The 14,849-nt window shown below is 38.9% G+C and overlaps 1 protein-coding gene across 2 annotated transcripts in view; it reads left to right on the top strand.

Annotated features, from left to right (window-relative positions):
* Positions 1-11,684: 11,684 nt before the first annotated feature.
* Positions 11,685-14,849, top strand: part of LOC133610862 (vesicular glutamate transporter 1-like) — a 51,914-nt gene continuing 48,749 nt past the window's right edge. Inside the window, exons 1-2 of one of the 2 annotated variants that reach the window (XM_061967566.1) lie at positions 11,685-11,803; positions 12,151-12,296. In XM_061967566.1, the coding sequence (XP_061823550.1) occupies positions 12,235-12,296 (62 nt within the window). In that variant the 5' untranslated portion in view covers positions 11,685-11,803; positions 12,151-12,234. Of the gene's footprint in view, positions 11,804-11,850; positions 12,297-14,849 lie in introns of those variants that run through there. The other variant, XM_061967565.1, reaches the window with a different exon arrangement.

The following is a 14,849-nucleotide window of genomic DNA, read 5'->3' as shown; positions in this document are numbered from 1 at the left end:
TAAAGCACCGGTTCCATTGGCAGCAAAACAGGCCCAGAGCATAATACTACCACCACCATGCTTGACGGTAGGCATGGTGTTCCTGGGATTAAAGGCCTCACCTTTTCTCCTCCAAGCATATTGCTGGGGATTGTGGCCAAACAGCTAAATTTTTGTTTCATCTGACCACAGAACTTTCCTCCAGAAGGTCTTATCTTTGTCCATGTGATCAGCAGCAAACTTTAAATGAGCCTTAAGGTGTCGTTTCTGGAGCAAGGGCTTCCTTTTTGCATGGTAGCCTCTCAGTCCATGGCGATGCAAAACATGCTTGACTGTGGACACCGACACCTGTGCTCCAAGAGCTTCCAATTCATTGCAGACATGCTTTTTGGTGGTTCTCGGTTGACTCTTTATCATCTTGACCAATTTTCTCTCAGCAACAGGTGATAGCTTGCGTTTTCTTCTTGATCGTGGCAGTGACAAAATTGTGCCATGCACTGTATACTTATGTACAATTGTCTGACAATTGCTCTTTGGACCTTAAGCTTCTTTGAAATGGCTCCAAGTGACTTTCCTAACTTGTTCAAATCAATGATTCGTTTTTTCAGATCTGTGCTGAGTTCCTTTGACTTTCCCATTGTCGCGTTTGTAACCGAGTCTAATGACTGCATCACAGGAGCCCTATTTAAATGGGCTCAGAAAAGTCAACAGGTGTTGTCAATCATAATCACTCACATGAACTTAAGAGGCCATGACATGAAGCTAATTTGATTTGATTGTAACTTTTCACCAAAATTGATCATGTATGTTGCTGTATGTATACTTTTGACCCAGCAGATTTGGTCACATTTTCAGTAGACCCATAATAAATTCATAAAAGAACCAAACTTCATGAATGTTTTTGTGACAGACAAGTATGTGCTCCAATCACTCTATCACAAAAAAATAACAGTTGTAAAAATTATTGGAAACTCAAGACAGCCATGATATTATGTTCTTTACAAGTGTATGTAAACTTTTGACCGTGTGTGTGTGTGTGTGTGTAAATGTATTTTTAAAAATTGTTTCACATCCCTACTTTACAGTATGATATAACATGTTAATCTAGTTGGTCACAAGTAACCACAAGCTATAAAAAAAGCTCTCTTGAAATAATCTGATTGTAACAAAAATAAAAAAAAGCTGGATCTAAAAGCTGTTATGTTTTTAAATTTAATTATTTGATACTTCAATGCAAATACCGCCATCTTGTAGACACCCAGCACTTATTTGCTTTTGTTTGCAACTATACTTTACTGCTAGGGTGCCTAAACAATTTGCCTGCAAGGGCCAAAGTGAAAATGTGCCAATGGGCTGATCGTGTGTTAATTATGTTACTTATAGTCTAAGTAACCCTACTAAAGTCCAATTTCAGGTTTGTGTAATAAGAAGTCAAACAATGTTACAGTGGGTCTTCTGCTATCTGCCCGCTGGCCTCCTCCGTGGAAGTTTCCCCTCACTCTTTGCATAACCGCTGCTATAACTTTAAACAAATAATCGGTGCAAATATGTCATATTAAAGATGTATATGCAGTGAATATCTAAAACTAAATTAATTCAGTTAATGTGTGCTTATAAAAACCTTCAATGAAATCATCTTGTCCAGATCCAGTGTTTTTCCAAGCTTCAGTGGACTCCAGCGCGGTGGACGTGCAAAGAGCAAGCTACGGCTCCCTTTCAGAGGCACCCTCCGTCATCTCTGTGCCCCCCCGCCTGTCCCCTCCTCTTTCCGCCATGCCCTTTCCTCCCCTCTTTGCCTCCTCCTCACGTTCTCTGAGGACCATATCTGCTAAAGACCTGCAGAGGAGTTGTATCTGAGTGGAAAGTATAGATGCAGCTCTTCTTTCAGTGTGCACCTAGCTTGTCGCACACCTGCTTTAGAAGATTTTTACGCAACTGATGCAACTTATAATAACGTAAATAGAAGCATTTATCACAAACATCCACTGTTCTTACAGCTCTTTAACCCTTTAGAGATTCTAGGTAGTCATTTTTCTGTGTTTGATAAAATGTAGGTCAAATTTTTAGACAAAACATTCTCTGTTCCCTAAAGCCTCACAAAAACTGACACGTTTTTTATGGACAAATGCCCTTCTCAGGAGTAGGAGAGCTGTTTCAGAAGCATTGTATCCAGTAGTTGTGTTATCCATTCATATTCACGCCTCATAGCTATCTGCCCAAAAACGTGCTATAGTTGAACTGTAGTAATGTATATGCATGTGTAGACTAAATAAACATACATTTTCACTAATTATTGTTGTATTACATTGCATCACATTATATTTATTACTGTGATTGCAGCTCTTCTGTGGGTTAGAGTGCGCAGGTGTACAGTAGCTATTGTGTCTGGGGAATGTTGGGATTAAAAAACAAAAGACATACCGTATTTTCCGCACTATAAGGCGCACCTAAAAACCACAAATTTTCTCAAAAGCTGACAGTGCGCCTTATAACCCGGTGCGCTTTATATATGGATAAATATTAAGATTCATTTCCATAAAGTTTAGGTCTCGCAACTACGGTAAACAGCCGCCATCTTTTTTCCCCGTAGAAGAAGCGCGCGGTGCATGCTGGGATATGTGACGTTTCATTTCCATTTGTGTGTTTGGTGGCGACTTGTCCAGGGTGTACCCCGCCTTCCGCCCGATTGTAGCTGAGATAGGCTCCAGCGCCCCCCGCGACCCCAAAGGGAATAAGCGGTAGAAAATGGATGGATGGATGGATGGTGTTTATGTAAAGACCCCAAAATGGCTCCTATTAAGTGTGTTGTCTGTCTAATTATAAATAATGCAGACGAGGCGTGTTAACTGAGTTCTCAACGTTTACTCACAGCGTGCTCATAACCACATTGTAACTGCCAGCATACAACGCTTCTCAGGGCTACCGCGCATGCTCGTAACTATCGTTGCATGCTGGGTAGTGTAGTTGTTATATTTGCTAGCTCATAACAGCACATTGAGAGACACGCTTACGCGCTTAATTCAATACTCGCCGTCATTCCGGGTGGATTGACAAAAGACCTCCAGCCGCTAGATATTGGTGTCAACAGGGCATTCGAAGCTAGACTGCTAACTGCGTGGGAACAATGGATGACAGAAGGCGAACACACCTTCACTAAGACGAGGAGGCAGCGCCAGACGACGCCAACATCTGCCAGTGGATCGTAAATTTGCCCGACTTTTCACTTCGGACACCGAAGACGAAGGATTTACGAATGAAGAATAACTTCAGAAAGTGAGCGCTATGTTTATTTTGTGTGTTGTGACATTAACGTTCGAGCAACATTATGTTGCTATTGCTCTGCACTATTTTGAATTTTACTATGTTTGTGATTGCACATTTGCGTACATTTTGGGAGTGAACAGAGTTGTTAGAACGCTGGTTTTTAATATATTATTAAAGTTTGACTGACCTATCTGACTGTTTTTTTGACATTCCCTTTAGCGCAGCGTAGGCGCGGCTTATAGTCCGGGGCGGCTTATTGGTGGACAAAGTTATGAAATATGCCATTCATTGAAGGTGCGGCTAATAATCCGGTGCGCCTTATAGTGCGGAAAATACGGTAGAAGACATCTGTTACAATGTTTTGTTTCTAAATAAGGTGAGCAAAATATCAGAAACGATGCTGCCCCACTGCAAACCTCATGATAGAATCACGATACGTTAGCTTTTATGATATTATTGTTTATGACCAGTTGAAAAATGTTGCATTTTGCACTGTTTGGTCTTAATAGCTTGGTTGAGATTCAAATTTGCAAAAATAAGTTTGGTCTTAATAGCTTAGTAGAGATTCAAAATGTAAAAATAATATTGCAGAAAGAGGCAAAGAATGCTGAACTGCAGGCAATTTATTGGATTTATATTTTCAACAATAATTTTAGATTTGAAATAGGCTGATAGCCTTTAAGAGCCTAAATCTGCACAAAAATATGCACTCCATGTCATTTTGGGAGGTATTCACAATGTCATGACCTGTTTTGATGGCAAAGGCAAAAACGTTTTCAGTCTTTCAATTTTGAGCTGCAGAAGCAAGGCCTCTCACAACATGCCAAGAATTGATTAACATGCACCCCGAATTAAACAAGTTGAAAAACTTATTCAGGTGTTACCATTTAGTGGTCAATTGTACGGAATATGTACTGTACAATCTACTAGTAAAAGTTTCAATCAATGCCGTTATTGCTGCTCAGGATGCAAGCGGTAAGACAGCCTTTTTGAATTTCTGAAAAAATACTGAGGGTCATGGAACAAAAAAGGCAGGTTCTAAACCCCCCCAAAAATGTTTTTTGTTAAAAGTTACCTATTTGTGTAGACAGCAGGACAATAATCAATAAACTACATATGTGAGGGAAGGGCATCAAACACCTACTGGAACACCACAAAATTGCCCGTTTGAACTTTGTAAAGGATATTTAATTATCCTGACCTAACTCAGCAAGAGATGATGCAACAATGGTTCTTACTGTTGTCTTTATTTGATTATGCTTGAATGTGTTCCGCCCCAATGCTGCTGGGATAGGCTCCAGCCACCCCCACTACCCCGACAGGGACAAGCAATAGCAAATGGATGGATACACAAACCTCCAGCTAGGTGGCAGCAGTGCTCAAACAATCAACAGGCTGCGAGATCTTGAGGAACCGTTCCTTGCCTCGAAGGGCCCAATGAGAAAAGTGACATTCATCATTTGTAAATGGAAGAAGATTAGAACCACCAAGACTCTTCCTAGAGCTGGCAGACTGTCTAAAGTGAGCGATCGGGGGAGAAGGGTCCTTGTCAGGGAGGTGACCAAAAACCTAGTGGTCACTCTATTAGAGCTACAGCAATCCTCTGTGGAGAGAGGAGAACCTTCCAGAAATAAAAAAGGTTGAAAAACAATTTTCTACACAACATTAGCAGCTAATGATTATAGGAATTTGCTGCAAAAATGTTTGTCTCTTAGAACTGAACTCGGGGGCCGGTAAGGTGTCATAAGGTGTTCTGTAAAAATGTACTGCTCCATAAAAAAATAAGTGCAACCATTTGCGTAATCCGATAGTTAGCGACTTTAGTGTATTTCTGATCTTGTCATCCTCGCCCTGACAGAAGGATGTCACGGTAGTGCAGCTGGATCAAAAGAGACGTCGGAGACCCTTTGCTGAACCAAAAGTTGCTTTATTACAAGCCAGCGTCATTAAACTGGTCTGCCGTACCCGGAGGAGCCTAGGTAAAAAAAATAAAGGACTCCTGCCTTGGAGAAGCCAAACCATCAGTTTTAAATTCCTACCCCCTGTCTCTGTGTGTGTGTGTGTGTGTGTGTGTGTGTGTATATGTGTGTGTGTGCTGGGTCAGGAGTGTGCATCCTGACCATAAAGGGGGGGTTTGTGTGTAAGTGACTAAAAAGCATCAAGCATCAAAACATCAAGCTAAACATTTAGTCTTTTCTCACGGATAGGGCCATCACCTTTGCATACCAAGGTCCAATTATATTGCCTTTTCTTCCGCGAGAACTAATCCAATCAATACACAAATGTCAGCTAAGGGCCCTATGTTATGTGCCCAAAGTGAAATACCTACTACCGGTAGTTAACCTGGTGGTTTGCTTTCTCCAAGATGAATATAAACATTCACCATATGTAGAACATAATATGAGTTAATTAATTCACTTCACAACAAAAATAATGGACGGATTCCGATGAAAGTTTCAGGAAATGTCTGAAATAGGTTCTGCAACAAAGGCTTTTATACTCATAATCAGTGTTGGGACGAACGCGTTACCGTAGCGGCGTTAGTTTCGGCGGTAACTAGTAATCTAACGCGTTATTTTTTATATTCAGTAACTCAGTTACCGTTACTATATGATACGTTACTGCGTTATTTTTTATGTAGTATCGGCTAGAAACAGAAGATCTGAGTGTTTTATTGGAGCGCTGCAGTGTCGTCCTTCTGAATCTTCTTGTGTCACAAGCCGGAGGCGCGCTCTGTGTGTGTCTGGGTGTGGGGAGGGGAGGGTGGGCCGTGTCTGTGTTTACTAACAATGGAGCCGCAGCTCTCGACACTCTTAACATGGAGATATTCTCACTTTTTTTTTTGTCGAGCACAAAGAAAAGAACATTTTAGTTAAATGTAAGTTGTGTCTTTAATCAAAGATCCCGTCTACTGCCCAAAACAATTCAAATCTGCCTGGTTAGGCTTTGTGTATGTCACGTGTGCCTTCCTTAGGTGAAGCCAGGTTTACAGCTATGTTGTTATTATGCTGTTTGTTACTTATGTATGTTATGTTGCAGCTATTTAAAATAGTTTTGCCAATTTGTTCTGGCCTGAAATAAATTGGCCCTTTGAAACATATCTTTGTCTTTGTGTGTTGTATGTAGAGCACATTGCTTAGCAGAGTTCAGTGATGCAAATGCATGTCAAGTTGATCAACAGATTGTATTATTCTCCAGTGCAATAACAGTACTGAAATGAAGGCTAAAAGGGCATTAATGGTAACTTTAAAAAAAAAAAAGAATAAGAAAAAAGTAACTAAATAGTTACTATTCACAGTAACGCATTACTTTTTGGGGTCAGTAACTGAGTTAGTAACTGAGTTACTTTTGAAATAAAGTAACTGGTAACTGTAACTAGTTACTGGATTTCAGTAACTAACGCAACACTGTTCATAATAGATTAAAAAAAATCTGAAATTGTTTTAAAAAAAGTTTTTAGTTTTTTTATTCTGTGCTGTCCAGCCTCTCAGGCAAACCACATTGTTGACATAGATCAGGGGTGTCAACCCGATTTTAGCTCAGGGGCCGCATGGAGGAAAATCTGTGCACACGCGGGCCAAACTATTAAAATCATGGCATTAAGACTAAAAAAATAAGGACAACTTCAGATTGTTTTCTTTGTCTTACTTTGGCCAAAAATAAAACAAACACATTCTGAAAATTTTACAATAAAAATATTTTCTTAAAATACCGGCAGCGGTAAAGTTTAGATCCATGAAGGAAAGAAGAAAGTGAATGAATGTTTATAACTGAATACAGTTACATAGGCATAAAAATGTGTTTTCTTTTGTATTGTTTTTTTTTTTACTGAATTAAGTAATGTTTATGACAACCTTTTTCCAAAACACAATATAAAATGTGAGATATAACAGGATAATTCATACATTTATCATTTGTTTTCAAAACGGTCACAAAAAAGTGGGACCCGAAACATTTACTGTGGGACCCCATTTTTTATGACTTTGGAATAGTCCTAGCGCCAACACTGATGGAGTATTGGTCCCCTATTATTCACTTATGAGCTTGTCCAAATACTTATTGTTGACATTAATTCTGTCACCATACAGTATTGATAAACAACCAGCCATGCATTTTAGTTTTTATTTTGGTCTGTTTCCTGGTATGTAAAAATTTTTTTTTTTAAATGCTAAAAATAATAAAGATATGTCGATTTTTTTTTTAATGTTAATTATTATGGATATTTTGTTCGAGGAAACCTTTAGCCTTTAGTGCACGAGTGTGCATGCTCAGTAGCGTTGGGCAGCACATTTTTATGGCAAGCACATTTTTTCCGAACATTACATTTGGCAAAGACAAACCTACATATACACATACTGTACATATACATTCACTGTACAAACATACATATACACATACTGTACATATACACATACACATACACTCATGCATATAATCATGTTTCATCAAACATATATTAACGTTGTTACCTTAGGGCACTGGTTCTTAACCTGGGTTCGATCGAACCCTAGGGGTTCGGTGAATCAGCCTCAGGGGTTCGGCGGAGGTCAAGACACACCCGACTCATCGTGTAAATAAAAACTTCTCCCTATCGGCGTATTATGGATACCACCAAACAATGTTCCCTCTAATTTTCCATCTGATTTGCAAGTGTGTAATTTGTTGTGAGTTCATGCACTGTGTTGGTTTTGTTCTTTGAACAAGGTGATGTTCATGCACGGTTCATTTTGTGCACCAGTAAAAAAAACAAAAAACATATAACTTTGTCTTGAATTTGAAAAAAACAATTATTTTATTTTTCACTAAAGAAGGGTTCGGTGAATGCGCATATGAAACTGGTGGGGTTCGGTACCTCCAACAAGGTTAAGAACCACTGCCTTAGGGTAAACTGGGTAACACATGGCACATTCATTCATTCACAGGTGTGAATGAATGATGGGTTCTCACTTCTCTGTGAGCGCTTTGAGTATCTAATAATAGAAAAGCGCTATGTAAAATCGAATCCATTATTATTTATTATTACACTGACAAAGCCTAACCTATTGTTACTATAACAATCTACAAGGTTAATATGGACGGCTTCTCTTTCTTCCCCTCCATTTATCTGCTCTCTTTTGTATTTCAAGTTATCACTACATGTATGTATTGTTGCATTTGAACAATTGTATTGTTGATAATAGAGGTAATTATTGTTATTCTTCCTCACTAGTGCAATTTCTATTGGTATTTGTATTGCTCCATTTGTAGTGTAATATTGCTCATTGTCATTTCTGTATTATTATTTATTTCACTAACTGCTTCTTTGCTATCACTTTTACTATCATTTTTGTACATATCCTATTTCCTGATGTCGTTCTATTGTTGTTGTTGTTGTGTTTGGTGTTGTTGTTTTTGTCTCTCTGTCTAATCCCCCTCTTGTCCCCACAATTTCCCCCTCTGTCTTCCTTTTTTCTCTCTCTTTCTATCCCCTCCTGCTCCGGCCCGGCTGCGCCAAATAATAATATAAATCCATTTAATAAAGATAAAGACAAATTAGGCAACAAGAGAAGTATCCCACACTTTTTTTTCTGTAAAGTAAATGTGGACAGCCGATATGGGCATTTACATCAACTATATGATTTGCCTGAGAAGCTGGACAGGACAAAAAAATTAACACATTTTTAAAAATTAATATTTGGCAACCGGTGACAATAACCGGAAAAACATTTTTTTTTTTTTTTTTTTGCTTTGGTTGTGAACTTTTGATGAGCTATGCAAAACATTGTTTTATTACATTTTCAATATCTATTTCCAATTATTTCTTAGCTGCACTTTAATTAAAAAAGCTAATGTTCCACTATTGCGCATGCGCCAAAGTTCCGAGAACGTCTAATCCAGTGTTTTTCAACCTTTTTTTGAGCCAAGGCACATTTTTTTCTTAAAAAAAATAAAATACGGAGCCACACCACCAGCAGAAATCATTAAAAACTGAAACTCAGCAGCCGATATTGACAGTAAAAAGTCGTTGTCGCAATTGTTGGATATGACTTTAAAGCATAACCAAGCATGCATCAATATAGCTCTTGTCTCAAAGTAGGTGTACTGTCACCACCTGTCACATCACACCCTGACTTATTTGGACTTTTTTGCTGTTTTCCTGTGTGTAGTGTTTTAATTCTTATTTTGCGCTCCTATTTTGGTGGCTTTTTCTCTTTTTTTGGTATTTTCCTGTAGCAGTTTCATGTCTTCCTTGACCGCTATTCCCCGCACCTGCTTTGTTTTAGCAATCAAGAATATTTCAGTTGTTTGCATCCTTCTTTGTGGGGACATTGTTGATTGTCGTGTCATGTTCGGATGTACTTTGTGGACGCCGTCTTTGCTCCACAGTAAGTCTTTGCTGTCGTCCAGCATTCTGTTTTTGTTTACTTTGTAGCCAGTTCAGTTTTAGTTTCGTTCTGCATAGCCTTCCCTAAGTTTCAATGCCTTTTCTTAGGGGCACTCACCTTTTGTTTATTTTTGGTTAAAGCATTAGACACCTTTTTTTTACCTGCACGCTGCCTCCCGCTGTTTCCGACATCTACGATGCAATTAGCTACCGGCTGCCACCTACTGATATGGAAGAGTATAACGTGGTAAGTCTGCTGATCTCCAGACAGTACAGACACTCAACAACAACACATTATTTGCGGATTACTGGTTTGCAAAAAATATTTTTAACCCAAATAGCATACTTGCCAACCCTCCCGGGACAAATTATCTCCCGAAACTCAGGCGGACTCAGGTTCATACGGACCTGAGTCCGCTTTCCCACAATATAAACAGCGTGCCTGCCCAATGACGTTATAACTGTAGAATGATCGAGGGCGAGTTCTTGGTTTCTTATGTGGGTTTATTGTTAGGCAGTTTCATTAACGTCCTCCCAGTGCGGTAACAACACACAACAACAGCAGTCACGTTTTGGTCTACCGTAAAGCAGTTCGTCTGCCGTAAACAGCAATGTTGTGACACTCTTAAACAGGACAATACTGCCATCTAGTGCATTTGATGAAAGCAAATGTGTGCGTGCCACACAGCAATGCATCATCAGAGAGAGTGTTCAGCATGGTTAGAAAAATAGTGACAGAGAATAGAACAAGGATGGACAATTCAACCCTTAACTCAACAAGTATATGTGTAAATAAATGAACACTGAAATGCAAGTATTTCTTTTATATATATATATATATATATATATATATATATATATATATATATATATATATATATACAGGTAAAAGCCAGTAAATTAGAATATTTTGAAAAACGTGATTTATTTCAGTAATTGCATTCAAAAGGTGTAACTTGTACATTATATTTATTCATTGCACACAGACTGATGCATTCAAATGTTTATTTCATTTAATTTTGATGATTTGAAGTGGCAACAAATGAAAATCCAAAATTCCGTGTGTCACAAAATTAGAATATTACTTAAGGCTAATACAAAAAAGGGATTTTTAGAAATGTTGGCCAACTGAAAAGTATGAAAATGAAAAATATGAGCATGTACAATACTCAATACTTGGTTGGAGCTCCTTTTGCCTCAATTACTGCGTTAATGCGGCGTGGCATGGAGTCGATGAGTTTCTGGCACTGCTCAGGTGTTATGAGAGCCCAGGTTGCTCTGATAGTGGCCTTCAACTCTTCTGCGTTTTTGGGTCTGGCATTCTGCATCTTCCTTTTCACAATACTCCACAGATTTTCTATGGGGCTAAGGTCAGGGGAGTTGGCGGGCCAATTTAGAACAGAAATAACATGGTCCGTAAACCAGGCACGGGTAGATTTTGCGCTGTGTGCAGGCGCCAAGTCCTGTTGGAACTTGAAATCTCCATCTCCATAGAGCAGGTCAGCAGCAGGAAGCATGAAGTGCTCTAAAACTTGCTGGTAGACGGCTGCGTTGACCCTGGATCTCAGGAAACAGAGTGGACCAACACCAGCAGATGACATGGCACCCCAAACCATCACTGATGGTGGAAACTTTACACTAGACTTCAGGCAACGTGGATCCTGTGCCTCTCCTGTCTTCCTCCAGACTCTGGGACCTCGATTTCCAAAGGAAATGCAAAATTTGCATGGTTGGGTGATGGTTTGGGGTGCCATGTCATCTGCTGGTATATATATATATATATATATATAAGAAATACTTGACTTGGTGAATTATAGCTGTAAATATACTCCTCCCCTCTTAGCCACGCCCCCAACCACGCCCCCCCCCCCCCCCCCTTCCACCTCCCGAAATCGGAGGTCTCAAGGTTGGCAAGTATGCCAAATAGGTGAAATTAGATCATCTCCGACGGCACACCAGACAATATCTCACGGCACACTAGTTGAAAAACACTGGTCTAATCAACGTAAAGGAGCGGTGTTCCTAATAATATGACCCCACAGAGCCCCTCCCTTTCCTTGTTTCCTTTCTTGCGTCCAAGTCGCCTCGCAGTCTAATGCATCCCTCCCATTCGTGGCGTGTGCGCTCCACGAATAGCAGGCGCTTAGTGTGCGTGGGTCTTGCCGGGAGGAAGTGACATGTCACCTGGCTGCTGCTGTGAGTGGGACACTTACTAAATTACTCTTCTCCCACTTGCACGGATTAGTGCGCTGCGGGCTGCCCTAATCTGCACTCAGCACCGCGGCCACAGACAACACTCCGCCATGCACCCTGTCCAAAGTTGCCTCCCGCGGGCATCGAACCTCAGCGGACACCGTAGAATATAGGAAAGTTTTTTTTATTTAATTTTTTTTTTACGATTTATACGGACTTGAATCAATATATAATGTTATTGATCGCCAATATTTTCCCGCAAAACAGCTGAACGTTGCATTGTCAAGTGGTCTTTTTTTAATTTTTTATTATTATTATTAATTTCTTGTATTTTTTTTTTTACTTTCAAGTTTGGATGTGTTAGTGGGAGCAACGAGGCGCGTGCACCACACGACTAAGCTGTCGGGAGCGCGCACAGGCTGGACTAAGTGAGGATGGAGATCCGGCCGGACAGGTTTAAGGCTGTGGCTGCATCCACGCTGGGCAAAATATATGGGTATGTTATTTCCACGCAATTATTACAACCACTACATGATGCAAAACACTATTATGCTGCACATTCTTCTGTGAAAAAACAAAAAAAAAACAAAGCCCACTCTGCATTGCATGGTGACATATTACACAGGAAACTGGCATGAATTATTGATCACTTTACTGTCATGCGATAGCTAAAAAAAAACAAAAACCTAACAAATAAAACATGAATAGTATGGAGCATAATCTAGACCCCGAAAGAAGTGGTATAAAATGGATTGATGGATAATCTAAACACATAATAATAGGAGAAAATGTATTCTGCAAAAGAATACAGTATAAATACATCGAAAGATAGACAAAATAAACTGATAAAAATAAGGTAAAATACAAGGGTGTTAAAATCATTTTAGATGGCGAAAAATCTACTCCCAAGTGGGCCGGACTGGTAAAATCACGGCACGATAACTTAAAAATAAAGACAACTTCAGATTGTTTTCTTTGTTTAAAAATAGATCAAGCACATTCTGAAAATGTCCAAAATCATAATGTTGTTTTTTTACACTTACATGTTGCGGTTAATAGTATTCTATCTTTATTTGTCGTTATTTATACTTTCTGAATAAATGATGTGATAATGTTCATCAGTCAACTAATTGGTGTTCATTTTCAATCTATCAAGATAAAAAAATTAGATCACAATCAAATTACAGGATGTTATTTTTGTAGTTTGATCATTTTCTAACATCAAGGTTCAAGGTTCAAGGTTCAACTTTATTGTCCCGCGGGGAAATTTGTCTTGGGCACAGTGCATCTTTGCTTTCTTAACATACACAAAAACAACAGAACAAAAACACAAGCACAGACACAACCACAACCAGACAACTAACATTTAAACATCAGAACATGGAGCTTGATACACATAGGTGGCACTTTGATGTAGGCATAAAATCTACAGTACGGAGATAGAGATAAAGTACCAGTGTGCATTGCACTAGAGCTCATGGATAAAGTGCTGTGTGCTAAAGTGCTTAGTTCTAAAGTGCTTAGTTCTATCATGAGGTTTATTTTGTACATATGTAGCATCATCTACAAAGATACAAAGAATTGCTATTGCGACATCCAGTGGACACATTTAGAACAGCAGTTTCTTTCATTCAAAAATTTCAGGTTAATTTTTACATTTAGCAAACTCATCCCGTGGGCCGGATAAAACCTGAGAGCGGGCCTGATCCGGCCCTCGGGCCGTACGTTTGACACCCATGGTCTAGATAGAATATAAGATGTATTATACAAAAAATACACATAATTGAAAAAAAAAACACAATCATGTACTGAAACATGTAGAAATAAAGTATATTGTACAAAAAATGAACATACTAAATTTAAGAAGAAGAAAGTAAAACTATATGCAATAAATAAATACATCACAATGTATTTATATGTATACTTTCTGCTGGATCTACTCTCTATTTTATGCTGCAGCTGTTACATATACTGTAATATTGTACATGGTAATTATTATATATTGTATATGTTATATAAAAAATATAATATAATATAATATATCAGTATATATCATATGCTGTATATATAATATGTAAATATTACGTATATATTATATTTTATATTGCTACTACGGTACATTTTTAGTCTACTTTATACCTGCATTGTCCTTTCCATCCTTACACTTTCCATCCTTTGTAACTGAGCTACTGTGTGGAACAATTTCCCTTGTGGATCATTAAAGTTTGTCTAAGTCTAAAAAAAAGTATAAGACAAATGCAAAAAAAAAAAAGCTATATAAAAAAACTAACAAATATAAAGAGTGTTCAATAAAATAAAACCATATCAATGCATGAAAAGATCACAAACCAAAAAAATGAAGACACATGAAATAAAATCAAGAAAATGTGTAAAATTGAAATGACTCGTATAGAACACAAGATAAATGACAAAAGATAAATATGATTTTTAATCATATAAGAAATGTTTCCACCCCTCAGCTTGACTTTTGCTGGACACTGTCAGAGCGGTGGAGTCACTTGTGTTTCTAGAAGTCTTCCTGATAATCGGGGTGCCTCATTTAGTGAAGAGGGGCATAACATTAGGAACAAGGTATCAAGATGATGCATTGCACCCCCCTACACCCCGGGGACGGCGTGGCTCGGGTGGTTGAGGGTTTCATGTTCGATCCCCATCGCTTCCGCCCCTCCTAGTCGTGTCCGTCGTGTCCTTGAGCAAGACGCTTCACCCTTGCTTCTGATGCGTCGTGGTTAGGGCCTTGCATGGCAGCTTTCATCATCAGTGGGTGAAATGGTGTCAAAACCCTTGGAGTACCTTGAAGGTAGAAAAGCGACATTACAAGTCAAACCCATTTAGAACGCAAACACAAATATGCAAGCGATGATGATGTTTGTGAGGGCAGACTGTGTCCAGTAAGTGATAGCTCATATTCATGTGAGATGAAGCATCACTTATGACAAGTAAAGAGTGGTCAACAACACACATGGCTGTAACTTGTGTGTGTGATGTATGTGTATCCCATAGCCAGCCAGGTTTTGAACGATCACGG

The sequence above is a fragment of the Nerophis lumbriciformis genome, linkage group LG11 (genome assembly GCF_033978685.3).
Source record: "Nerophis lumbriciformis linkage group LG11, RoL_Nlum_v2.1, whole genome shotgun sequence".
NCBI classification, from domain to species: domain Eukaryota; kingdom Metazoa; phylum Chordata; class Actinopteri; order Syngnathiformes; family Syngnathidae; genus Nerophis; species Nerophis lumbriciformis.
Note: the sequence above shows the minus strand (reverse complement) of the source record. Positions and strands in the feature narration are given on the sequence as shown.